This window comes from Salvia splendens, chromosome 22 (genome assembly GCF_004379255.2).
Source record: "Salvia splendens isolate huo1 chromosome 22, SspV2, whole genome shotgun sequence".
Classification (NCBI taxonomy): domain Eukaryota; kingdom Viridiplantae; phylum Streptophyta; class Magnoliopsida; order Lamiales; family Lamiaceae; genus Salvia; species Salvia splendens.
In genome coordinates this window covers 19,381,577-19,405,899 of record NC_056053.1, presented here as the reverse complement: position 1 = coordinate 19,405,899, position 24,323 = coordinate 19,381,577, and the positions used below count along the sequence as shown (strand labels likewise).

General features: G+C 38.7%; 6 protein-coding genes across 9 annotated transcripts; 5 read left to right on the top strand and 1 right to left on the bottom strand.

The window, feature by feature from the left end:
- The first annotated feature begins 825 nt into the window (after window positions 1–825).
- LOC121786233 (probable pectinesterase/pectinesterase inhibitor 51) lies at window positions 826–3,051 on the top strand. The gene is made up of 2 exons (XM_042184824.1): window positions 826–1,818; window positions 2,283–3,051. Exons 1-2 carry the CDS (start codon window positions 927–929, stop codon window positions 2,963–2,965), a joined length of 1,575 nt encoding a protein of 524 aa, XP_042040758.1. The 5' UTR covers window positions 826–926; the 3' UTR covers window positions 2,966–3,051.
- Window positions 3,052–3,316: 265 nt separating this feature from the next.
- Window positions 3,317–5,680, top strand: LOC121787067. 4 transcript variants are annotated; one of them, XR_006047265.1, is made up of 4 exons: window positions 3,317–3,501; window positions 4,072–4,137; window positions 5,011–5,136; window positions 5,267–5,680. XR_006047265.1 is itself a non-coding variant. In XM_042185680.1 (4 exons), exons 1-4 carry the CDS (start codon window positions 3,780–3,782, stop codon window positions 5,498–5,500), a joined length of 492 nt encoding a protein of 163 aa, XP_042041614.1. In that variant the 5' UTR covers window positions 3,510–3,779; the 3' UTR covers window positions 5,501–5,680. The 4 variants fall into 4 exon arrangements, 2 of the variants coding, with proteins under 2 accessions (XP_042041614.1, XP_042041613.1); XR_006047264.1 differs by having other exon boundaries at window positions 4,996–5,136; XM_042185680.1 differs by lacking the exon at window positions 3,317–3,501 and adding an exon at window positions 3,510–3,845.
- Window positions 5,681–9,483: 3,803 nt separating this feature from the next.
- Window positions 9,484–10,216, top strand: LOC121786394. The gene has a single exon (XM_042185021.1). It carries the CDS (start codon window positions 9,667–9,669, stop codon window positions 10,075–10,077), a length of 411 nt encoding a protein of 136 aa, XP_042040955.1. The 5' UTR covers window positions 9,484–9,666; the 3' UTR covers window positions 10,078–10,216.
- Window positions 10,217–14,232: 4,016 nt separating this feature from the next.
- LOC121787649 (alpha/beta hydrolase domain-containing protein 17B-like) lies at window positions 14,233–19,483 on the top strand. The gene is made up of 5 exons (XM_042186452.1): window positions 14,233–14,745; window positions 15,176–15,212; window positions 16,315–16,551; window positions 16,650–16,697; window positions 18,787–19,483. Exons 1-5 carry the CDS (start codon window positions 14,441–14,443, stop codon window positions 19,246–19,248), a joined length of 1,089 nt encoding a protein of 362 aa, XP_042042386.1. The 5' UTR covers window positions 14,233–14,440; the 3' UTR covers window positions 19,249–19,483.
- A 530-nt stretch (window positions 19,484–20,013) lies between these two features.
- On the bottom strand, window positions 20,014–21,742 carry LOC121787647 (pentatricopeptide repeat-containing protein At5g56310-like). Its single transcript, XM_042186451.1, has one exon. It carries the CDS (start codon window positions 21,620–21,622, stop codon window positions 20,018–20,020), a length of 1,605 nt encoding a protein of 534 aa, XP_042042385.1. The 5' UTR covers window positions 21,623–21,742; the 3' UTR covers window positions 20,014–20,017.
- LOC121786877 (L-ascorbate peroxidase 3-like) lies at window positions 21,642–24,145 on the top strand. The gene is made up of 10 exons (XM_042185479.1): window positions 21,642–21,670; window positions 22,204–22,314; window positions 22,415–22,539; window positions 22,631–22,680; window positions 22,751–22,816; window positions 22,888–22,936; window positions 23,339–23,421; window positions 23,492–23,571; window positions 23,641–23,743; window positions 23,839–24,145. The coding sequence occupies exons 1-10, from the start codon at window positions 21,642–21,644 to the stop codon at window positions 24,019–24,021; spliced, it is 879 nt and encodes a 292-aa protein (XP_042041413.1). The 3' UTR covers window positions 24,022–24,145.
- The last annotated feature ends 178 nt before the right edge of the window (window positions 24,146–24,323 follow it).

Here is a 24,323-nt window from a genome sequence, read left to right as displayed (position 1 = left end):
TTAATCCTAGGCGTCCACCTTATAAATCTAAGGGCAAAAATTAGTATTATGGTGTCACTCTAAACATAGTATCACCTTAATGCTCCCCATTATATACTCTACTAAATTAATCTTAACATCGGCATCATGATGGCTAAAAGTAAGTTGTCTATATATTTCTAGGGAAGCAGAGAGTCATCGAGGGTATTTTTTGTTAATATACATTTTTAATCAATCAGTTAATCATATAAAATAAAGATAAAATCATATCTTTCGTGTAAAATTTTAAATACAGGTAGAAAATGCTTAGATTACCAGTTCTTCGGGGAAATTAAGAAGTGAGTCGGTCTTTTGTGTGGAGAGCTGGCGGCCTCTTTCCTAGTACTCCATATCAAATTAATTTTGATAACAATACGAAATCCTTAATTGTTTCCTAATTGGTAATTAATTGTATTTAATAAGTAATAGTGAACATTTAGCAAAAGTTTACCGTATTAAAAACTGTAGTTATTTTGTTAAAAAGTTTAGGATAATCTTTGTTATCTGATAAATTATAGTATTATACGTATAACTTATGTTTTAAATACATAATTTTTAATAATTTCATAAACACAAGTAAAATATAATTTTGTACTTATGAGTTAACATTAACATGAAATTCAAATAAAATGGAATTCCAAAAAAATATTGGGCCACAATCAAAACAGCCAAGGCCCAATACGACTACATACCAAATATCCAAAAATTTGAACAAACAAATGAAATACTCCATCTAATTAATCTGACCCTATATAATGCCATAAATCTCATCCCGACATCATGACATGTTTCAAAATCTACCTTGATTATAACTACAGAAAAAGGATATTACTCATTGTAGGATACCTATATAATCAAAATTTGAAGATCGAATTACAATAACTCACTCACTCAGTCATTCAAATCCAATGGCAGCATTTCTCTCCCTAACTCTCCTCCTCCTCTTCCTCATCGCCCACTCCTCGTGTAGCATCATCCACGACGCCTGCAAAGCCTCACGTGACCCTCTCGGATGCGAGGACTGGCTCTCCCTCTCCGGTCACGTGCCTCCCAACGCCACCGCTTTGCAGCTCATCCAATCATCGCTTCAACTCATCTCCACCGATGTCAAAAAGGGCGGAGCAATGGTCCAAGACATCCTCGCCTCCTCCGCCGCCAACCCCAACCTCACCGCCGCCGCCCACAGCTGCCTCGAGATGGTGCGTTACGCCGCCTACCGAGCCGATCTCGTCGCCCGGGCCCTGCGCCGCCGCGACACCAAGGAGGCGCGCGCCTGGATGAGCGGCTCGCTCGGCTACAAGTACGACTGCTGGTCGGCGCTCAAGTACGTCAACGACACGTCCCAGGTCGTCAAAACGATGTCGTTCTTCGATTCCACCTTGATCGGCTGCAGCAGCGCCACTCTGGCCATGCTGGTGAACTATGATTTGTACGGTGAGAAAACCGGTTCTTGGGGCCCCGTCCGGACCGAGCGGGATGGGTTCTGGGAACCGGTTTCCCAGTCTAAATCGTTTTCGGGTGGTGGCGTGCCGCGTGGGTTGAAGGCCGATGTGGTGGTGTGCAAGGGCGGAGGTGGTTGCGACTACGACACCGTGCAGAAGGCGGTCGACAGGGCGGCTTCCGGTTCGGATAAGCGGTTCGTGATAAGGATAAAAGCCGGGGTTTATGAGGAGACGGTTTTGGTGGGATTGGATAAGAGGAATGTGGTTTTCTTGGGAGATGGGATGGGCAAAACCGTCATTACCGGGTCCAAGAATGCTGGCCAGCCCGGGATGTCCACATACCGGTCCTTCACTGTAGGTAAGTTTATCCTAGATGAAATTTGTTGATATCTGTATTTGCCTTTAAAAAATGTAGTGGAATGTGTCATTAATTGAATAAGTTTTCTTTCCCACTCTATAAATCTTCATTTTGCCGGGTAGCAACCATGAGATGATGATAAAATATAAAGGAAAATGATCTCTCATTTAATGAATTACTCCATTTATTTGATTCAGATATAAAGGAGTACTATTATTGTTGCATTCCATTTATTGTATTAGTATAAACATTTTTGATTGATTGCAACCATTCAATCATATTAACCACCAATATATTCCATAGTTACTGATCTTGACCTATTAATGATTCAGGTAAATATCTAGTGAATATGTTCTTTAATCCAAATATATGATCCATTATTAACCACCAATATATCATGTTATATTTTGAAACCGAATTATTCAAAAATTAGGGTTTATGAATACTTCTTCTTGTCTCTACAGGAGTTCTTGGAGATGGATTCATGGCAAGTAACATTACCTTCCAAAACACGGCAGGCCCCGAGACTCATCAAGCTGTGGCATTCCGATCCGACAGCGACCGTTCCATCATCGAAAACTGCGAATTCCTCGGCAATCAAGACACTCTCTACGCACACAGCATGCGGCAGTACTACAAATCCTGCCGCATCCAAGGGAACGTTGACTTCATCTTCGGTAACGCAGCCGCATTCTTCGAGGACTGCCACATCCTAGTCGCTCCGCGGCAGCAAAACCCCGAAAAAGGCGAGAGAAATGCTGTCACTGCCCACGGGAGGACGGACCCTGCCCAGTCAACCGGGTTCATCTTCCAAAATTGTGTGGTCAACGGAACAGAGGCCTACATGGCTCTGTTCCGCCACAATCCGAAGGTGCATATTAATTTCTTGGGAAGGCCGTGGAAGGCCTACTCGAGGACAGTTTTTGTCTCATGTGATTTGGAGGCTATTGTTACATCAGATGGATGGATGCCGTGGGACGGGGATTTTGCGTTGGAGACTTTGTACTATGGAGAGTACAAGAATGCCGGTGCCGGATCGGACACGTCGGGAAGAGTGCGGTGGAGTAGTCGGATTCCGGCGGAGCATGTTGCTTCTTATTCTGCCGGAAATTTCATTCAGGGAGATCGGTGGATTCATGGCATATAAGTTCTAATGTGTTGTTGGAACGTCCAAATGTAGGAATAATTGAAAAAATAATTAACCTTACTTGCTAATAAGTGATCATCCATGTGTATGCCATCATTTGATATATGGACCATTTGATAAATTGGATATGGAGTGCATGACTCCACAAATGAATATGAAAATTAGTTAAATAAATCGAATAAAGATCTCAATTAATTGAAATTTAGAGTAATAACTCAAGAAAAGTAAAACTCATAAAACATGATTCAAAAAGAGGTGTGAAATTCGTCCAACATATGGGGGCCTTTTATAAGCACTGGTTTTAAGATATAAAGGAAAATAGGTTAGAAGGATATAAACATGAAAGAAAACTTTAATATAGCAAATAGTTGACTGGTAGGTGTGAAATAGGAATCGGCGACAACGAAACATCGGTATCAACGTGGCCTCAGCCTCTCACTCTCAAGTCGGCTGCGGATCTTCGAAGCCACCGATCACCGAAACCTTTAACCTCCTCTCGTAGTGAACATTCGCTTCCGCAATTAAAACTTGAAAAGGTGAATGTATCTTCTTTCTCCCGTCATCTTTCTACTGATTCCCATGTCAATTTTATATTATTAAGAATTATAATTCCGTAAAAGTAGCCTTCCGCCCAATTATTGATGCTTAACTACCTGCTTTCGCTGTGGACCCTTTGATTCTTGCAAATTGTATCTACTTTGCTTTCATGAATACTGCCGTTTTTCTATTACTACAAATGTAGTCTTTCAACTGCAACCTTTATTCCTTTGTAATTTCATTTTTTGACATTTTAACGACCAATTCATCACCAAACATGCCGTCGCTGGATTCCGAATCCAACTATTGTTCAAAAATTTTCCGAGCTTCTTTCAAGTCCCAGGTCTCTGGGATTCCTAGTGATGATAATCAATTCGTTTTGTTTGATAAATTCACGAATTTTGTGCTTCTGTATTCGGGCGGTTTATATCTCTCTCTTTTTCCTCTTTGATTGGCAAGCATATGGTTGGCATATTTAAAAGATTTAAGAAAAAAGATGACTGAATTGGGTTCTTCTCCTCTGTATTGATGAGTATCTTGTGGAACTGACCTGTGTTTATCGAATTCAGAGACGCAATTCCGGTGATAGGTTTTCTCAACTTGACTCTCCTTTGATAGGCTCCAACCCCCACCAGGTCCGTCTCGCGATTCTACTAGTATTTAATAAAATACTTGTATTTGTAAGTTGGTATACACCCATCTTTATGGATGACTAAAATGTGAGTGGCCAAAGGTAGAGATTAGGAGAAGCAGCTGATCTTTTGATATAATGCTCAAATTGAATTTTGAGGATCTCCTTAGAATATGGAGTAAATGGCATTCACACTTACTTCAGTTTTATCATTATGTAACTGAAACCTTTAAGGAGTAGTCAACAATGTTATTCTTGCTCTACTCCCATACCATCATTTTTGGCAGTTTGTCAATGTGTACTAATCAGTAATTAGATATATTTCGAGTTTTATCTCATCGATTGTTGAACAGATCTTCAGTTTTGATTGTACAAATCCCCCCTCAAGTTGATGCTGCGAATCAAGGTCAAATCATATTTCGTCTTGATTGGCAATCATCTAATTAGAGCTCAACCCATTGAAGCTATCATTAGAAGTGATCTTTACATCATCCCTATTTCAATTGGCACTAAAGCACATATATATATATATTCTAGTCTAAGCCTGCAGCTTTGATAAGATTAGAATTGTTATCATGCTAATCTCCAGAACAAAACTAAGGCTAGAATATAACCATTTCAAATAAAGGCATAGAAAATAAATGGAGGTAGATGCTGTACATATTCAAACAAAATATACAGCCATCTGCACTTATTTTTTATTTCTGAACAAAGAGTGTGCAGCTGATTCCATCGAACCTTCCATTTATCGAATTTTTTCTTTATGCATTTATATGAAGTGAGATAAATCCATATTTGCTCTCCTATAGTAGATATTTGAAGATGAAATAAGAACAGCTTAATTGACATCCTTCCTTCGTAGCTTCAATTGAAGCAGGATGAAATAAGAACAAGAGTGTCTCGTTCAAGGTGGAAGTACTCTCAAAATCTCCTGGGTCGAAAATACACACTCCTTTGCTGGCACAACATGCAAATCCACCCAATTGAGCCAAGTGAAAAGCTCGTAAGCCAGTCATATTATGTTTATCTAACAACACCTCCAGTGCAAATATTCAACCCACTGAACTAGTTTCTTCTCATTGTCATCTTTATGAACCCTATATTCACTTGATTCATCCCAAAACATTGTGTAGCATGTCGAATCACACCGTTGTTGCACACCAATCCAAACATCTGCGGGATCACCGGGAAATCGAGAAGCGGCAGCAATGAGGCAACTGTTTACTGATCCAACAGATACATTTTGGAGAATCTCGGCAGAGAACCGTGACCCGCAAAAGCTGAACCTCTCCAACTCATGGAGTTCTTGCATGAACATAAATGAGATCTCTCCTACTACTTTGTTGCAAGAAAGATCAAGAGCTTGAAGATTCTTTGCAATAGTTCCAGGTATATGGCTACTAAGATTGTTCTTGGATGGATCATGAATCCTCAAACTACTCAAATGAGAGGCATTGCTAGGAATCTCACCAATCAAAGTAGTTGTTGATAAACTCAGATGCTCTAAACCAGAAAGCATATTAACTTTCAAGAGCTCTTGCTCTTTCAACCCATTGTGTGCAAGATTAGGGTGGCCAAGATTCACAAGACGACTTAAACTAGCCGAAAATCTCCCACCAAAAAAGTTCCCAGATACATCTAAATGCAGCATAGTCGACCAACAGAAAATGGAGCTCAAATTTACCTCATCAATTTGGCCTTGAAACCGGTTCCTGCTCGAATCAATCACGTCCAATGGCCCTACCAAAACATCAACGACAAATCCCTCTGGAACTAACGGGTTGTCCCCGTAAAATTGTGGTGTCTCGATCTGTATGCACTGCCTAGACTCGGATGGAAGTGAAGCTGCTGCCTCGAAGCGCGACGGCGGTGGGCGCCTTGTGCGTGTGGACGAGGCATTTTGCGATGTATGTCGTAGTGGATTGACCGGAATCTGACTAGCCCAAATTGTCTCACACGCGACGTATGGTGTCCGTTGCCTAAATTGGATGAATTCGACCCCATCAAAAGCTCCTGGGTCAAATATGCGAACTTCTTTGTCTCTACCAAATCGAAGAGTAGCACAACTCCATTTGCTACCTCCATGATAAGAACCCATAAAATCGAAGAGTAGCACAACTTCTATCCAAACATGTCACAACATTGCGCGGCGAGATCGAACGACCATCGGAGGTGAATGTTTGTTCAAATCTGAACAAATCCCGATCATCAACACAAAGCGAAGCTTGCTTCTGCAGATGTGACTCCATATAATAGTCACCATAGGATGGTGTAGAGGTTGCTCCCACTTTAGCTTCAATAACATCACCGAACTTGGATGAGGGAATAGGTTGATCCTCGGGCAGTTGGCTTGACGCCACGTGATGATCTGGAGGGACGAACACTTGCATCACTGATCTCGGGTGAGGAATGACAACGTTTCTCGAAAAATCAAGAGTAACGTCATCATTAAGAACGACGTCGTTGCTGCGAACATTGATGAGCGAAAGAATTGGGCTCGCCCCAATGCCTTCGGCCATCGACTTGATGATCACCTGCTTCTAGTTCGCGACTTCAACAGCTTGTGTAGCCGAGGCTCGAACAGCTGGAAACTCACGATGTGGCTGGCTGATCTCGGACAGTAGTGATGTTGGGATCGTCGATTGGGAGGTGGCGTGCCGCTGCATTGGTAATGATGTGGCTTGGGTCAACGGTTGATTGTCGCTGCTCTGGCATGACGGATCGTGCATAACAGAATCCTGATATAGGTCGGGATTGAAACGCTGCTTGACTGCCAATAGAAAATCATCCCAGCCTTTTCCGGCATTATTATCCATCCAGTATGCCCTCCATTCCAGCGCCGGGTGATCGAACAAGTATTGGGTAAGGTATAGACGATCAGATAGAGGCGTGTAACGGTGGTTGTACTAAATCTGCATATTCTTAATCCACTCGACAACATTCTCTCCGTCGAAACGAGGAGGATCGACTCTTAGGCGCGGCAAGGCTGCGGTTGATACGCCGTGCGGTGCCTGCGTAAGCGATGGCGGCAGTTGCTATCCGTGTTTCATGGTTGCCGCTGGTGGAGGGTCGAGGGGCTCCTTCGTCGCCTTAAAGCCGGCGGTCGCAAGTTTGGCCAAGATATCGTCGAGCCGACTATTCAACTCATGATGCCGTCGCGCGAAGGACTCCTGCTCAAGCCTGTGTGTCAAGAACTTCTCGTCCTGGTTGGCGAATTAGATGTTCATATTGAAAGTGTCAAAGTGTCGTGAATGAGTGGGGAAGATTGGGGTGATATGACGTGACTTCAAATTTTTTTTTTTAGAAAACTTCGGATGAGATGGTTTGTGGTGGGAGAAGAGTATATCAATGGAAGCACCAATTGATAGGATGTTGTATCCTATCGATCAGTAATAGAGCACTCGCCCATTTATGAAGAACAAGATAAACCCTAGTTGAGGTGCTAGGGGGCGATTTTCGCCAGAACCGGGAATGAGAATAAGTAATTAACTTTATTTCTCAATGAATCAAAATACTAGAGAATTCTATAAGTTATAGAATTCTAAACCCTAAACATATCTTGCTAATCAAGAAAGATAATTAAAATAAAAGATTACAAAAGATATGGAAAATAAATAGAGATAAGTAGCTAAAATAAAATATACGCTAAAATATTGGAGATGATCTTCGACGAGATTTGCTAGACGAGATTCACAGGATCGAGGGCCCTATCACTTTGATGGTTCTAAGATAATTTCTTAATAATCTTATTATTCTGTATTTTCTTTTCATGCAATAACATTCTATAAAAATCTTAAACAAGCCCTCCGTTACATTTTTGGTACATACGAATATTGCTAAAAAGAAAAATACTACCAATAGTTATATGTAATGCTGAGCAAATTTATTAATCAAATCCTTTAAGTTTTAAGGTACAACGTTTAGACTTTTGTCTTTATATTAAAGATATTTATTTGTCATTTATACTAATATGACAATTATTTTTAGTATAGAATTGTAACATAAACTTGTTTTGTTGCCATTGGCATATGTGTTTACTCAATACCATAACGTGTAACTAACAAGATCCAAAGATTTGTTACGACTTCTTTCGTACTCATGTCATTCATCTGATTTATCATGTACAATTTCTCAACCGCAAAACTTATAATGTTGTTAGATTTTCTATGAAGTTGACTTTTTTTATAAAAATAAAAAGCTCAAACCATGAGTGATGGCCATAAATTTACAAGGCGAAAAAACTAAGTACAAAAGTTATTCGAGCTAGCAAACTTTTTTAGTGTCAACAATAAAAGGTAATTAACGGGCATCCAGAGGCTAACAAGACCATTAAACTAAGGCAAAAGAAACTAAGAGAAAGCAAACCAAACATCATTATTTATTATCATTAATATCTTATAGTGATAGAAAAGCACTCCTAACTATATTCAGAAAAAGTTTAATGTAAAATTCGTTGTTTCAATCCATATCATCAGCTATTTTACCATTATCATTGTCAATATTGTCATCTATAATTTTAGTGTGAAAATCTTGCATAGTATTGCTAAAAATCACAATCTTGCATAGTAATGATTACACACAAATTATTAAAGTACGAAAAAGAAGAACCCCAAAGATTCAAATGAGTAATGTGTCGTCTTATGTGACACTATCATAGTTTGGTGCGTTTCTCATTAACAAATAGACAACCATTTCCAATAAAGATATTATTAGTAGCCCTCTCTGCCTTCATTCCATTAGGGCTTTTTTTAATGTGAAAGAGAGGTATGGCACCACGGCCGGGTAGGGCTGCAGGGCTTACACAAATTATTATTTTTAATTCAAATTTATCACTCTATAAATATATTTATTTTTAATTTTTAGGAATTATAGTTTTTAATTTTGTGATTAAAAAATTAAAATTAACACTTTTGGTATAGAAGTATATGAATGGATGTATGAGTTTGTTACTTTGTTATTCAATCCAAATTTAATATTCTATAATTGAATTTTTGGAGTACAAGTGGACAATTTTTTTGACGGGATGAAATAATATTTTTAAAACTTAATAATAAAAATATTCTGAAATTTATAAATTTATCAGAGGCCATGAACCATTTTCTGCAATGCTCCATCTATGATTGCACGGTGATTCTTTTGTTTCTTACAATCAATGAGTGAAACTACAATATTTGGAATATTATGTACAATTCTTTTTGTTCTTTCCGCGTCGTGGATGGAGAAATAATAGAGGAGATCAAATTCATAATTATCTAACTTTCAATAATATTATCGAAATACATAAAATCCTAGTAATCAAAATTTGGAGATGTATTTAACTTTTAATTATATTATCGAAATACATAAAATCCTAGTAATCAAAATATGGTATTCTGTATATATTCATCTATGAAGAAATCCTATAAAAAAACACATTAACTCTCCATTATAAAAGGGGTGAGTAGTACTACTTTTACTAGAGAGTGCGCAGATCTCAGTTTACCACCTGAATATTCCCCAATCCCCAAATTAGTTTCTTTTCCAATCAATTTCTATGCAGAAATTCAAGTTCTTAGCAACCCAATGCGCCGTCACCGGAAGCCCTACCCGGAGCCCGACGACCAGCCCGGTAATCCACCTCCGCCGCCGCACAACCCTCCGAATGCTTCTCACCCGCAGCGGAAACGGACCGGCCGGCCGCAGGAGGCTGCCACCTCGCTTCGATCGCAAAATTGAAGAGCGCTCGCCTGAGAAGGCCTCCGTCGCCGTCAGCCACAAGCTGAAGGATTTGTTCGTGTCGTCGCCGCCGTCGTTTAGCGAGAGGGCTTCGGAGAGTGTTGGAGAGAGGCTGATGCCGGGGGGCGGAGGTAGGAGAGGTGGTGGGGCCCGCGCGCTGTCGGTGACGTTTCGGCAACGGTTGTTGAGGAGGGCTTGGCGGCCGGCACTTGTCGCCATACCTGAGTGACCATTTGTTCAATTTCTGTGGAAAATTTTGAGTGCTTTTTACGTTTTATTATTATACTAATGTTTTGAGGGATCATAATTAAATATTTTGACCGTTTCACTTCTTACAAAATTCGGATAATTGAAATGATAATTCTCTAGTTTTAGGGATGCTATGCTATGCTCTGCTCTGGTTTAAATAACCCCTGATTCGTCAATAATTTCAAAAAAACCTTACGTAATGTAAAATTGTAGAGTATAATTAGACTTAGATAAAAGTGAATTCATAATTTGTATTTCCCACGCTAATTAAGTTATCATACCACGTCAAACTATAACTAATTTTATCCCATCAAGCAAACCTCTATTAAAAATCTGAAGTAATTAATAGTATCGTTTAATATCTAATGTTTTATTTTGGGAAACAAAATATTTGGTGAGACATTTGTCTCAAATAATGTTTATGAGGATCGAGATATCAATATGACCATAAAAAATATACTACTACATGTCACCTAGCTATGTGACAATAAATGTATGATGTATATTTTCAACCAATAGTACTCCCTCCGTCCCATGCTACTCGCACTTTTCATTTTAGGCCGTAAATTTGGGATTGATTTTTTTGTGTAATTAAAAAAGAATTTTAGGTGTAATGAGACATCACTTAATAAAAGAGCTCTTAACTTAAACTAACATATTAATTAAATGCATTAATTCTAACTTAAATTATAAATAGTGTAAGGACTTTGTGACGAGCCGAAAAGCAAACGTGCGAGTAGCACGGGACGGAGGGAGTATCTAAATACACATCAACATTATTGCCCAAATTCTTTGTTCAATACCTCAAAATCTATTTTTTTAGGTTCTTAATTCAACCAGAAGCGAATTCAAATTTGGCTCATACCTCCATATAGTTTTGGGGTTAGTATAGTTTTTTGAGCTCCATACATTAATTTTTCTAAGTGTCTCGGTGGATCAACATTTTTTCTTATTTGGTTTGATCACAATTTAAATTCCATTTACAATCTCAACTTCAGCTGTTGTCGAATACTCTAAACATCACATCCTTTCAGCAGTCACCGCCAGATAATATGGACATGACAGAACTAGATTTCCTACTAGACAATACAGACTTCAGCAACGACCATTACATATGTTTCTCCCACATCGGATGAGGGAGGGAAGTTGGAAGGTGTATATAATTCATGTCCAACCCCAATTAGTTTGAGGCCTTTTGGGAGTGACCCAAAAACAAATCCGTGCGGGCTTGACCCAAAGTGGACAATATCAAACTAATGTTGCAGTCGACGAGGATTTCCTAATCTACAAATTGCTCAAACGATTTCTTCGAAACCTCATGCTGCGAACATGGATTATACTTAACCACATTTTTCTGATCTAGAATTGAATTTTTTCGACGACAACGTGGTATTCTAGTTTTATCATCGTTTTTTTCATTACATTATTCCATCATGTGTTCATTCTCATTTTCAATTTTTCGGCCTCGGCTGAATGATGGAGTATTGCTGAAAATTCACTTAACACATGTCATGTCACAGGCCTTGATACAACCACCACGGCGGAGGAAAAACCAAAGGAGTCTTCGTACCCAAAGCCTAAATCACATCGCCTCAACAAAAGACTTAGAGCATCTGCATCGGTGCTCTTGCGGAAGAGTTGTGCATGCTCTGGTTGGCCGTGGCTATCATTTTTTTAAATTCGAAAAAATCTGAAAAAATCAGATTTAATAATAAAAAAAATCTCACTTCCCAATCAAATATATCCGTTTTTTCAACACTATAAATTTATTTTTTCATATTTTTACCCCAAAATTCACAATTTCATCAATAAATACCCTCATTTTAACACAAAAAATCACGCTACACCAAACAACTCTCTCAATCTCAATTTTTAGGATTTTAATTGTGTAATTTTTATTTTTTAGGATTTTAATTATGTAATTTTTAATTTTTTAGTATCTTGTAATAGTATTTCGGGTATTTTGAATGCATTTTAATATCGTGGAAAAAATGTGTGTAATGTATTAAATAAATACTCCCTCCGTCCCGGATAAGATGACACATTTCTTGACCGGCACGCGACTTTAAGAGTTATTGATTAATATGTTTAATTGGAGAGAGAGAAAGTGGGTGTAAGAGTTAAAATAGAGAGAGAAAGAAAGATGAGTATTTTAATACTATGAGTGAGAAAAAGTGGTCGGATGTATTAATTGGAGAGAGAAAGTTTCCAAAAAAATAAATGTATCATCTTACTCGCGACAAACTAAAAAGGAATTCGTGTCATGTGATGGAGGGAGTAGATAATAAAGTAGGAGAGAGGAAAAAGTAGAGAGAATAAAGTAGGATGGAGAGAAACGTAGGCGAGAAGAAATGTGTCGACTTTTTCTAAAAAGGGGAAATGAGTCCACTACTATAGAGCGTATTAAACTTACTAAATGACTCTACTACTATGGATCAGAGGGAGTAACATTAGAGGGAGTAACATTTTTGGGGTGTAATGTATCAAAATAACATTTGAGGCCCATAAACTTAGATTTAATATAATGAAGTATGAGCTACTTATGCACGGTTTCAAAAATATTTGGGCAAATACATTCTCAAGGCCATGACAATTCAGTCTATTTGCTCTATCTTCTTCTTCTTCTTCCCTATTCTTCCTTCTCGTTTTCTTTCCCGAATAAAAGACACGTGTTAATTTGTACTCTAAGGCTAAGCTCCTCCACCAGAAACTGGATTATGATATTCGCATTGCGATTCATCAAGCTTGAGAAGCAAAACGTCAGATAGATTATGGAGTGCGAACATTGGAAGAAGAAGAAGAAGGATACGCCTATTTATAAGCAGTGTTAAAGGTCCAGCTAGCAATATTGTACAATAATTGTGTGAATTTTGGCCAACTTTCTTGGAGAAATTGGGTCTGTACCCAACGTATATGTTGAACTAAAGGTAACTATAAGTTTGTGTTTGACTTGCCATACGTTATTTGGTTAACTCAAATGAGATATGCCTCGGCAGTGCTTTCGAATTGGCGTGTCGTCCCCAAAGATAAAACAGTTTCGTCTTATTCGTTGCAGCACCGCAAACAGAACAAGCTCCAGTGAACTGGATGATGGCGAGGGCAGAGTTTCGACGGAACACTATGCAAAGAGAGTGAGAGAGTATTTGTGTAGGGAATGCAAGAGATTCATGCGTATTTATAGGCCAAATCAAATGCACGTGGAGGGGGGAATAAGGATGCTTCATATCTACGTATCCATGCTTTTTTTTTTTAATTGAAGGTTCTTTAAAATGTATCTAAATCATTTTTCAATGCGATTTCGCTTTTTTATTCCTAATATCATAATTTATTGTCCGTGGACCGTGATTTGTTCGTGAGATTAGGTAAAAGAATATAGATGGCACGTTGGTAGTGGGTTTCCCTTCTATTTTGGGAAATGATCAAACACATTTATCGCTCCTTCAATATGCATATGAGATTTATTAATGTTTAATAGTTTTGTTCACTTAAAATTTAAAGTAGCACACATTCTAAATATGTCTATATTTAATATGAGTCAGAGTCGCCGTCAAAGACACATTCTAAACTATTTTTTGATGGAAAGCAATTAATGAAAATATTGATTTATTTTCTTCCTTTTGATAGATATATCAACACACTTCACATACTAAAACATTTCCCCTCTATCAAAATTTGTTTTGTAATTAACTTACTTCGGTGGAAGTATTTGAGTTTTTTGCTACTAGTTGACTTTGACTATTGTGCCTTTTTTCATTCTTTTTTCCTTTTGTATTTATATACTATAAAAGAAATTTTTAATACATGCATTACTAATTCCTGAATATCAAATCTATAATTAATTTATTAGTATTAGATCATTTTATTTCATTTTTAGACCGTTTTACTTCATTTTAGAGAGAATGAAGTAAAACAATATTAAAATGAATTTCGTATAAAATGAATTGAACTAACGAAAATTGAAATAAAAATATTTTATAATAAAATAAAAACAAAATAAAAATTAGTTTAACATTAATTATAATCTAAAAAAATACCTTTTAATTTGATGAACATTATTGTATTCTGAATTTATTATTGTAAATTTAATTTTTCCAACGTTCGAAAATCCCCATAAAACTACCCTCCTTTGAAATTGAGCTTACTTTTTTTCTTCGCTCGGCCCTCTTCCACACGCGCCACCACCTCCCCCGCACCGGCCGCCTTCATTCACTGAAACGAGATCTCAATACGACTGCGGTAGTTGCTACTGTGAGAAAGTTGAGTTTTATTTATGAACTGTGCAAGTCAATTCAGTCAGCTGCCACAGAAAAAAGGGGAATAGTTTGAGGAGGAAAAAAAAAGGTATGGGCGGGGTGACGTCATCGATCGCGGCTAAGTTCGCCTTCTTCCCGCCGACTCCGCCTTCATACACGGTCGTGGCCGACGACTCTCGCGGCGGAGCGCTTTGCATACCGGAGGTTCCGCAGAGGGAAGGCGTCGACGTCTTGAAGCTGAGGACGCGCCGCGGTAACGATGTGGTCGCGGTGTACATCACCCACCCCAAGGCAACTGCTACGATGCTCTATTCCCACGGAAACGCCGCCGATTTAGGTCAGATGTATGAGCTGTTCGTGGAGATTACCCTCCGCCTACGCATCAATCTGATGGGGTAATTTTTTTATTTATTTTACATTAATCAATTACTAGTTGGTAGTATTAATTCAAGTAACGCTTGTAAACTTGGAAAGGTCAAAATTAGGGAACAGATTTGTAGTGAAATTTACATCAATCAATTAGTACTATTTGGTCATACTTGTCGAGCAGATTTCCATATCAGACTAGTTGGAATGAGAGGACAAAACCGTTGAGCTGTAGCAGAATCAACTTAGACTACAGTATTTAAATCTGGATAGATTTCAAAAATTTCTCAATGAAGAATACTTGGGATAAGTATATGTTAGGATGAGCATCTATAATTGATTACAATAAGAAATACCTTAAGCAGGTCTTAAATGTAGTCGTTACCATGGCCGTTATAGTTAGTTACCTATAATGGTATCAATGGTTATTTTTCTTACTTGCTTATTCTGTTTTTTCAGGTACGACTACTCAGGTTATGGTCAGTCGTCCGGAAAGGTAGCTTCCTACTTTGAACAGCAGCATAATTTTCGACTTAGTAGGTTATAGTTAGTGGCACCGTCAGGCTGCTTGCTAGTAAAATTGCTTATTCCTTTTGGAATCAGTTTTTCTTGAAACGTTTGGAAGGTTCTATATAATGATAAAATGGTATTACATCGTCCATTGGCATGGTTGTTCTATCTTGCCTATAGTGTATAATAAGTGACAAGGTTTTAGAGGGACTTGTAGTTCAGAAATTTCACTGTGTACACGTAAGTCGTTAATCACACAGCCGCACAAAAGTTTTATGAAGATTCCATGGTACCAAGACGATGAGTTGTGTATTGTCCTTGTCCCTCCTTGTTTTATCTTCTGAATATGCATTCAACTTTGAAACAAAAGTGGCAATAGCTTTCCTTTTTCCCCAAATATCACATCTCATCAATTGCTATGCCCTTTCACTAGGTAATCACGACCTCAAAATTTCAATAATCTAGAGACAAGAAAATCGGTATAAGCTACGAGGTTTGGGTGAGGATGTGAATTGCGAGCTATAATTGTGTATTTCAGTTAATTTTACACATCTTTTTCAGTTGTATGCACACGCATCAGCTTACCTTTGTTCAGAATTGAAATTGGCATCTCGGCTGGATGTGTGCACGACAAGGCAAAATCTGCCCAATATTACATTAAATTTTTACCTATTTTTAAAAAGTATATTGACTGAGGTTCAGATAGTAGTATAACTAGTTTTTATAGATATGCTCCATATTTATTGCCAACTTAGTCATGACATCAAGGGCTAAGTGGTTATTATTTCACAGGGGAAAGCAATTTCGGGATATATACAAGTGATTATGTGATAGGTGTGCTTCAGTTTTTTATTAGTTTTCTTGCTATTTGAGTTCTCCTAGTATATCTTGGAAGATTCATGCGGCACTTTCCTTGCACCTTCTATCTGCAAAAGTCAGTTCATTCGTTGATCTGAATAAGCATTCGAGATAATAAAGTTTATATGAATACTTTTAACAGAAATTTTGAATTTCTTTATAAGTGCTTATTCCACTAGTTCTTGTCACGACTCACTATATGATACAACCCTCTGTTTTCTGCGAAACAGCCATCAGAGTGTAATACATACACAGACATTGATGCTGTATATAAATGCCTGAAAGAGAAGTATGGGGTGAAAGACGAACAGTTAATACTTTATGGGCAGTCTGTTGGTAGTGGTCCCACTATTGATCTAGCATCAAGGTCACCAAACTTGAGAGGTGTTGTTTTACATAGCCCGATATTATCTGGTTTAAGAGTGTTATACCCTGTAAAGCGGACATATTGGTTTGATATTTACAAGGTAATTATTGATCTTGGGCTCATTCATTGTTTCTTTCGTTGTATTGGTAGTTGGACATTTCGACGATTAATGCTCAGTTATTTCTTTCTTAACTACAGAATATTGACAAAATTGGTGCTATAGAATGTCCAGTTCTTGTTATTCATGTAAGTTGCTTTTCTTTTTTATGTTTATTTTTGCCTTTATTCCTGTTTTCTGTACATTTATTGTAGTACATGATTAATTGATCAATTAAACTATGTCTATTACTAGGAAGAAATTGCTTGTTCGTACTTGCATATTGTTTACCCCACCTCCCTCGTGTTGTGTTTAGGCAGCAATCGAGATGCATTGATTAGCATTGGTTTAATATTGCTCATGTCTATGTGTTACTTCCTACTTTTGTTAGCTGAAACATCTGGAGTAACTTTATCGGTACAATATTCTTATCTGAATCATAGTTAAGAAGTACATGAGTTTCTTATTTAGGACCAGAAATGAGGACCTTGTATGTATCCTGCATAACTTTTATATGGGACAAATGCATGCTTCTGACTTCTTTTTTGCATGTATTATAACTTGGGCTGTTATGTGTAGTCTCTCTCTCTCTCACAGAAGAGAGTCCTAGAGTAGAGTGGAGTTGAGTTGAGTTGAGTTTTTAAAGTGAATTCATAAAACTTTGACTTGGCTGAAGTAGGATCACAATAGGACTAGAGAGATTTAAAAATGAAAGAAGAAGAACAGAAGATTAGGGAACGAGAGGAGCAGGTAAATATGAAAAATTGAAGGCAGGAAGATGTGAGAAGAGAAGAGTTTGCAGAAGTCATGGAAAAGAAAAGGCATAACAAAAATGAAAGAAGTAAAACTGAACAATATAATGGTGAAGAGTTAGGGAAGACGAGTGGAATCAAATGTTGAGTTTCAGGAATATGACATTAAAAAGAAATTCAATTTGAGGAAACCTAAACCTGTAGAGCTAGAACTGGAGATGTATGGGAATATAGATGGATATGGACTGGTGCAGATGAATAGGAGATGCTACTATTTTTTTGTTTAACTTCTTCAAGAAATCATATGCCATACATCATGCAAATTCTGAGGTACAGTGCAACTTTGTCCCAAAAAGACCATAGGCAAAATGGTATTTGCTATAGTTAGAGGCAAGTGCCTTTAACTATAGAATATTTATAGGAACACAATCAAGGCATAGGCTACTTGACAAAACCCAAAGGGTGCAGAATCTGTGAGATCAGATGAAATTTTAGTGTCTTGAAAGTGGTATAGATGATATAAAAGAATAAACAAAAAGTAAAAAAGGTAGGGGAAGCTACATTTTTCTGCCTTTGAATATGCATAAACAACTATGATCTTGAAGTGGAATTCTTGCCTGAGGAATTAGTTTTCTCCCTCTAGACTTGTTTTGATCTTTTAGTTGTGGTGGAATAGTGATGATTGATAAACTGTACTCCCTCCGTCCCATTACATGTGAGACATTTCTTTTAGGCACAGATTTTTAGGAGTGAAAAAAACGTAAAGAGAAAAAGTAGGGGAGAGGATAAAGTAAGAGAAAGATAGAGTGTTGCTTTTTGCCATAAAAGGAAATGTCTCCCTTATAGTGGGATGGCCTAAAAAAGAAATACACCTCACTTATATTGGGACGGAGGGAGTATAATTTTAAGCGTGAGAAAACTACTAAAACACTAGTCATGAAGTCTTAGTTGATTTAGCATCACATTGGGCCTCCAATGGTTATGATGTTGTGTAACTTGTGAATTGATTTAATGTTTTGGCTCATTTCAATCAGATTGGGTTTAGTATGGGCCAAAGATCCAGAATGACTGAGGATGTAAATCACAAATGATTAAATACCTGATGAATTTAACAGACTGAGAGGAAGAGAGGCGTGTAATGCAGCAACTGCAGTTTTATTAAATATATATAGCGTGATGAAATCCATCAACCCATAAATTAGCACATTTCTTGACATATAACTTACATGGTCAGAGTAAGTTATGCTTGCATGGTTAGGTTTCACTTTACAGTTTACACTGAGATTTATGGCAGACCTAATTGACTGGTAAGCCATGAGGAGTATTTGTTTGGTTTTACATTATTTTTACAGGGGACATGGAGGACTTTGTGCATTAACTGTTTCATGTTAGCTATTTACTTAACATGAAATGCCAATAGTTTAAGGTGATTTTAGCTTTCTCTTGCATTTGGGAGAATGTCGCTAAATATTGGTTCGAATAATAGGGAACTGCTGATGAAGTTGTCGATTGCTCCCATGGGAAGCAGCTTTGGGAGCTTTGCAAGGTAAAATATGAACCTTTATGGATAAATGGAGGTGGGCACTGCAATCTTGAACTATATCCCGAGTTCATCAAACATTTAAAAAGGTTTGTTCTGGCTCTTGGGAGGGCAAAGCCAGCTGTGAATGGTGTGGTAACACCATCACTTAGTTCAGACATTAAGCTTACACCATCACTTAGTTCAGACATTAAGCTTACAACATCACTTAGTTCAGACAGTAAGCTTACAGCTGGTGAAAGCAGCGGCACAGAGTCATTTGATTTGCAACCAGATGTTCCAGACATTTCTAGAAATAGTTTGGATAGCCGGCTTGACAAGTCCAAGAAAACGAGCAAGCCTGAAAAGTCTAGAATGAGCACAGATCGTGTCGACAGATTCCGGAGAAGAAAAGGGTTGATCTGGTAGTAGACAATCAGGTTCTGTTCAACCTGAGTTTCTCACTCAGCTGGGAAGGTTTCTGTGTGCTGATTTAGTAACTTAACTCAAATCATATTTGATCTGATCTTGTCAAAATAATTTGTTTTAAATTGTAAAATTTTGTGTTGATTAGATGCGAGCAGCTTACTGTTCTTTTTTAACTGCAATTCTGTATATTATCTCTGTGGTTTGTAGCAAAGAAGTTGCTATGAGATCTCCAGCATGTCATCATATTTCTCACCGCAAAAATTGAGTTGATTTGATTTGCCTTTTAACTGCAATTCTGTTATACAACTCTATTCAGGTTGACGTTGCATATATATCAGCTAAATAGTTTAATTAATTAAATTGTTTCTAGGAGTATATGTTAACAAGATCCTATGCTTCACTCTTCCAAGAATTGTGAGACTCCAAACACGCAAAACCCTTCAAATGGTGGCAACCAACTCTCAAAATCTCCACCACAAAAAATTCTTCAAAATGCATCCTCCATGTCTCCCTCAGCAATAGAGCACCTCCCCTCCTCCAAACGATGAAACCGATTCACATCCATCACCACAATATCTCCCTCTCATACGCCTTCGACACCAACTTGAACGCGTTGTGGCAGTCCCCTAAGGTTCTTCGTTACGCGCCAAACTGTCCTGGGCACTTGTTTAATATCCCAAATGCAACCAACGACAGCTTCTCAAGTTGTATTGTGATCGAAAATCTGAGACATACTTTATCCATTCCTTTCATGCTAGAAAAAGGTAAATCAAATCTCTACTGTTTGAGAATTTGAAGAAATATCATCGCCACCAAGAAACACAATAGCCTTCCCGTCATTCTCAACCCAACTGCACCCGGGATTCTTCCTCACTTTCTGCAATTTCTGCAGAGCCCTCAACGCCTTCGCCTCGTCCCACATTGCAGCCTCTGCATACATATTCGCGAGTATCACATAGTTCCCACTATTCTCCTTCTCCAACTCAAATAGCTTCTTGGCCGACAGCTCAGATATCTCAAGATTGCGATGACATCTCCCTGCAGCCAGCAATGAGCCCCACACGCTTGCCCCGGCTGGCATTGGCATGTTGGAGATGAGCTCATACGCCTCGACCAATCTCCCAGCACGCCCCAACAAGTCCACCACGCAAGCATAGTGCTCATGCCTTTTCTCCACTTGATAGTCCGAGCTCATGGAATCGAAGAATCTCAACCCTAGTTCCACTAAACCGGAATGACTGCAGCCCGATAGAAGCCCTGTGAACGTAATGCCATCCGGGCGAAACCCTTCTTGAATCATGAGGTCGAATGTATGGACTGCCTCTTCGCCTCGCCCATGAGAAGCATAAGCACTGATCATCGAGTTCCAGGCGACTAAACTCCTCGATCTTGGATTGATTCTATCAAAGCATAGCTTGGCATCTGGCAGGCTCCCACATTTCGCATACATTCCTACTAACGCAGTCTGCACTGACGGATGACAGTCCAAGCCCTCCTCTCGTGCGAAACCGTGGATCCTCCTGCCTTGCTCTAACGCAGACGAATGGGCGCAAGCGGGGAGAACGCTCATGATCGTCACCCAATTCGGCTTCAAATCCGAGTCTCTCCCCAACATTTTATCAAACAGTTTGAGAGCGTTAGCTGCAAGGCCGTTTTGGGTGTAACCCGAGATCATACTCGTCCACGACACAATGTTCTTCGTTGGCATTTCTTCAAACAGCTCTCGTGCTGAATCAACCGCGCCTTCTTTCATATAACCCGAGATCAACGAGTTCCAAGACGAGGCGTCTCTCACAGGCATTTCGTCGAACAGCTTCCGCGCGTCGCCGAGCTTCCCGCATTTCACATACATGTCGATCAACGATGTCGCCACGTATAAATCGAATTCTAACCCATCTCTCATGCTCATCGAATGTATGCATTTCCCGATGCGGAGAAGCTCCAGATTCGCGACTGATTTCAACACGAAAGGGTAGGTGAAATAATCGCCGCGAAGATTCAAGGAATGCAATTTCGTAAAAATCTGCAGAGTCTCTTCGGAGTATTTATACAGACTGTAAGCTCGAACCATGGAATTGAAGAGAAGCAGAGAGGGGTTTTGGACGGAGTGGAAGATCCTGGCGGAGGACGTGATGTCGCCGGAGCTGGCGTACATCGCAACCATTTTCGCGGCGAGGAAGGGCGTGGGGCGGAGGCCGCGGATTTCGATGTGCGCATGGAGCTGCTGACCTAATTTGAGGAGGTTTTTACCGGTGAAAGCTTGGAATACGGTGGCATAGGAGGAGGGTGGGAGTTGGAACTGGGATGAACTGAGGAGGGGTTCTAGAAGGATCGCCATTGCTGGTCTCATAGAAGCTTGGTGGTTCCATTTCATGAAGAATTCGAGGCGAGAAATGGTGGCGGCGGAGGGGTGTAGACTGTGGTGACTGGGTTTTTGGGGTTATGTTTTCAAATACGAAAAATTCATGTCTCAAAATAGATACTGATAACATTTATGGGAATTATTCAAGACTACCCCGTAAATTTAGTTATTTAAAATTTTAGCACCCAAAAATGAATTTAAAAAATTGCTTGTATTAGTCCAAAAAATCATAAACTTAAATTTTGGCTAAATTTATGGATTTTCTTGGACATGACGATCCATTGAAAATAATTACTAAAATCTTTACATTTTAGTATTATTACTATTTAAAAAAATTAAGCATCGAGTTATCCAAGTTGTTTAATTCGTCACTAGCACTGCATGGAGAAACATGAGAGAATCAGAATTTGAAAAGAAAATGGCATGCAAGGAATAAATTAGTTTGAAAATTAAGAGATGCTGTGGATTCTTTACTTTTCTTGTGTTGATCCAACATAAATATTCATGACTTGTTCTCCAAATTTCTTGGAAGAAGGGAATCATCCATTTATATATAGTGGTGGGAGTTCTGTTTGAGAGAAAAAGTTATTAAGTTGGATTGAAATGGCAGAGAGAGAGTATGAGAAGGAGACGGAGAGGGCGCGAAGGGATCTAAGAGCCCTCATCTCCTCCAAGAACTGTGCCCCCATCATGCTTCGCTTGGCGTAAGTCTAATATGATTATACACTTTGTTCGTCCCAAGTTAGTTAAGGCGTTTCCATTCACTTGGAGTAATAAACATGTGTTTTGTAATTGTATTTGCAGGTGGCATGATGCAGGCACATATGATGCAAAAACAAAGTGTGGAGGTCCCAATGCTTCTATTAGGAACCAAGCTGAGCTCAATCATGCTGCTAATGCTGGTCTCAATATTGCCATTCAACTTTGTGGTTCCTCTCTAATCTCACTCTCTTCTTTTATCTTTCCTCAATACCAAACTGTACTTATTTGATTAAATTCCATTTTTGGTTTTGACTACAGAGGAAGTAAAAGCTAAAAATCCAAGAATCTCATATGCAGATCTTTACCAGGTAGCATAAGTTTATGATTTGCAGAATGTGATGAGCTATGCACTTATTTAATCCTTTCCTGAATCTTCAGCTTGCGGGCGTCGTTGCTGTTGAGGTTACCGGAGGCCCCACTATCGACTTTGTTCCAGGCCGAAAGGTAGAGATTTCTTGACATAATTTGGTAAAGACTGTTTGGAACATTCCGTCATCGTAGCTTCGTTTTGGCAGGATTCCATGGCCTCCCCGGAAGAAGGGCGCCTTCCCGATGCCAAACAAGGTTAGAAACTAATCAATCTCTAACACTGGAATCTTCTTTGACATCCTTTTGTGCTTCAATAATTCAAGTGACTGGCATTCATCATCCAACTTAGAAGTTGAAGTAAAAGAACTTGGTCCTACCAATTCCCATCCTATACCATATACTAGAGTCTAAAAGTCTTCCATTCATCTACTATTATGTGAAAATATTAACTTTAATAGTTACTGGCTATATAATATGTTAATTTTGGATAGTCCCAAAGTGACAGGAAAGTTAAATGGAATGGATTCCTTCCTCTTGGTTCAAGCATATTAAACTTTTTTCACTGATCTATGCAAGCTTCCTTTGAGTGTTGGTGCAGTTTATGCTTCTACAACTGATCTCTCTGTCTCTCTATCTCTTTCACACGCATATTTGTAGGTGCTTCCCACTTAAGGAAGGTTTTTAATCGAATGGGCCTCTCCGACCAAGATATAGTGGCACTATCCGGGGGGCATACACTGGTAATTCTTACATCTCGAATTTCTCAATCATGGATGAAATGAGTGTAACGTAACTTTGTATATCGATCAGGGAAGAGCTCACCGTGAGAGGTCAGGATTCGAAGGCCCTTGGACACGAGATCCTCTCAAATTTGACAATTCTTACTTTGTGTAAGATATTAAACAACAAACTACTCATATTTCATAATCAACTTGTATCTCATATCTAAAATTGGACAGAGAGCTTCTTAAAGGAGATTCAAAAGGTCTGCTAAAACTACCTACTGATAACGTTCTCGTAGAGGATCCCGAGTTCAGGAAATACGTGATCTTGTATGCTGAGGTACATAGGACTCGTGACTAGAATACATTCTTCAGAATGAATACCATTGTCATAGTCATTCCTCATTTCCCATTAATGTGAATGTTGTATTTAAGGATGAAGAAGCATTCTTCAGAGACTATGCAGCTTCGCACAAGAGGCTGTCGGAGCTGGGATTCAGTCCACCGTCGTATTTGGGATTACTCATCAAGAAGACAATGATCACGGCTGCTGTAGCTGTGACAGTGGTACTTCTGAGTTACTTCTATGAAATGAACAAAAGGGACTCGTCTAAGTGATAAGCATTGTTGCCGTGTAAATACTTTTCTCACCAAATCGAAAATTTCATTGAATCCATTTCAAACAAACCGTGTAACCCCAAAATTATTTCAATAAATTAAATAAAATATAGTATATTACTTATATAGATGTAGTTGACCACCCCTACAACAGGTTGTAACAAGAAGACAATTATTAATACAGAAAACCAATATCAATCCCTCAAATAGTATATACCACATAATATCGCATCCAATATATCAAACCATAACACTCATAAATAACTTCCTTCAACATCTTTTTCTAACTCATCAAACAAGGC

Excerpts from the sequence above, each read along its gene's own strand:
- LOC121786394 (XM_042185021.1), top strand. The coding sequence starts at position 9,667 with ATGCAGAAATTCAAGTTCTTAGCAACCCAATGCGCCGTCACCGGAAGC.
- LOC121786877 (XM_042185479.1), top strand. The coding sequence starts at position 21,642 with ATGGTGGCGGCGGAGGGGTGTAGACTGTG. Across the intron at positions 23,422-23,491 it reads TATCCGGGGGGCATACACTG|GGAAGAGCTCACCGTGAGAG; the intron begins GTAATTCTTACA and ends TATATCGATCAG. Across the intron at positions 23,572-23,640 it reads TTTGACAATTCTTACTTTGT|AGAGCTTCTTAAAGGAGATT; the intron begins GTAAGATATTAA and ends AAAATTGGACAG.
- LOC121787649 (XM_042186452.1), top strand. The coding sequence starts at position 14,441 with ATGGGCGGGGTGACGTCATCGATCGCGGCTAAGTTCGCCTTCTTCCCG. Across the intron at positions 14,746-15,175 it reads CTACGCATCAATCTGATGGG|GTACGACTACTCAGGTTATG; the intron begins GTAATTTTTTTA and ends CTGTTTTTTCAG. Across the intron at positions 16,698-18,786 it reads GTCCAGTTCTTGTTATTCAT|GGAACTGCTGATGAAGTTGT; the intron begins GTAAGTTGCTTT and ends TTCGAATAATAG.
- LOC121787647 (XM_042186451.1), bottom strand. The coding sequence starts at position 21,622 with ATGAAATGGAACCACCAAGCTTCTATGAGACCAGCAATGGCGATCCTT.
- LOC121786233 (XM_042184824.1), top strand. The coding sequence starts at position 927 with ATGGCAGCATTTCTCTCCCTAACTCTCCTCCTCCTCTTCCTCATCGCC. Across the intron at positions 1,819-2,282 it reads ATACCGGTCCTTCACTGTAG|GAGTTCTTGGAGATGGATTC; the intron begins GTAAGTTTATCC and ends TTGTCTCTACAG.
- LOC121787067 (XM_042185679.1), top strand. The coding sequence starts at position 3,780 with ATGCCGTCGCTGGATTCCGAATCCAACTATTGTTCAAAAATTTTCCGA. Across the intron at positions 4,138-4,995 it reads TAGGCTCCAACCCCCACCAG|CTTCAATTGAAGCAGGATGA; the intron begins GTCCGTCTCGCG and ends CTTCCTTCGTAG. Across the intron at positions 5,137-5,266 it reads TTGAGCCAAGTGAAAAGCTC|CATGTCGAATCACACCGTTG; the intron begins GTAAGCCAGTCA and ends AACATTGTGTAG.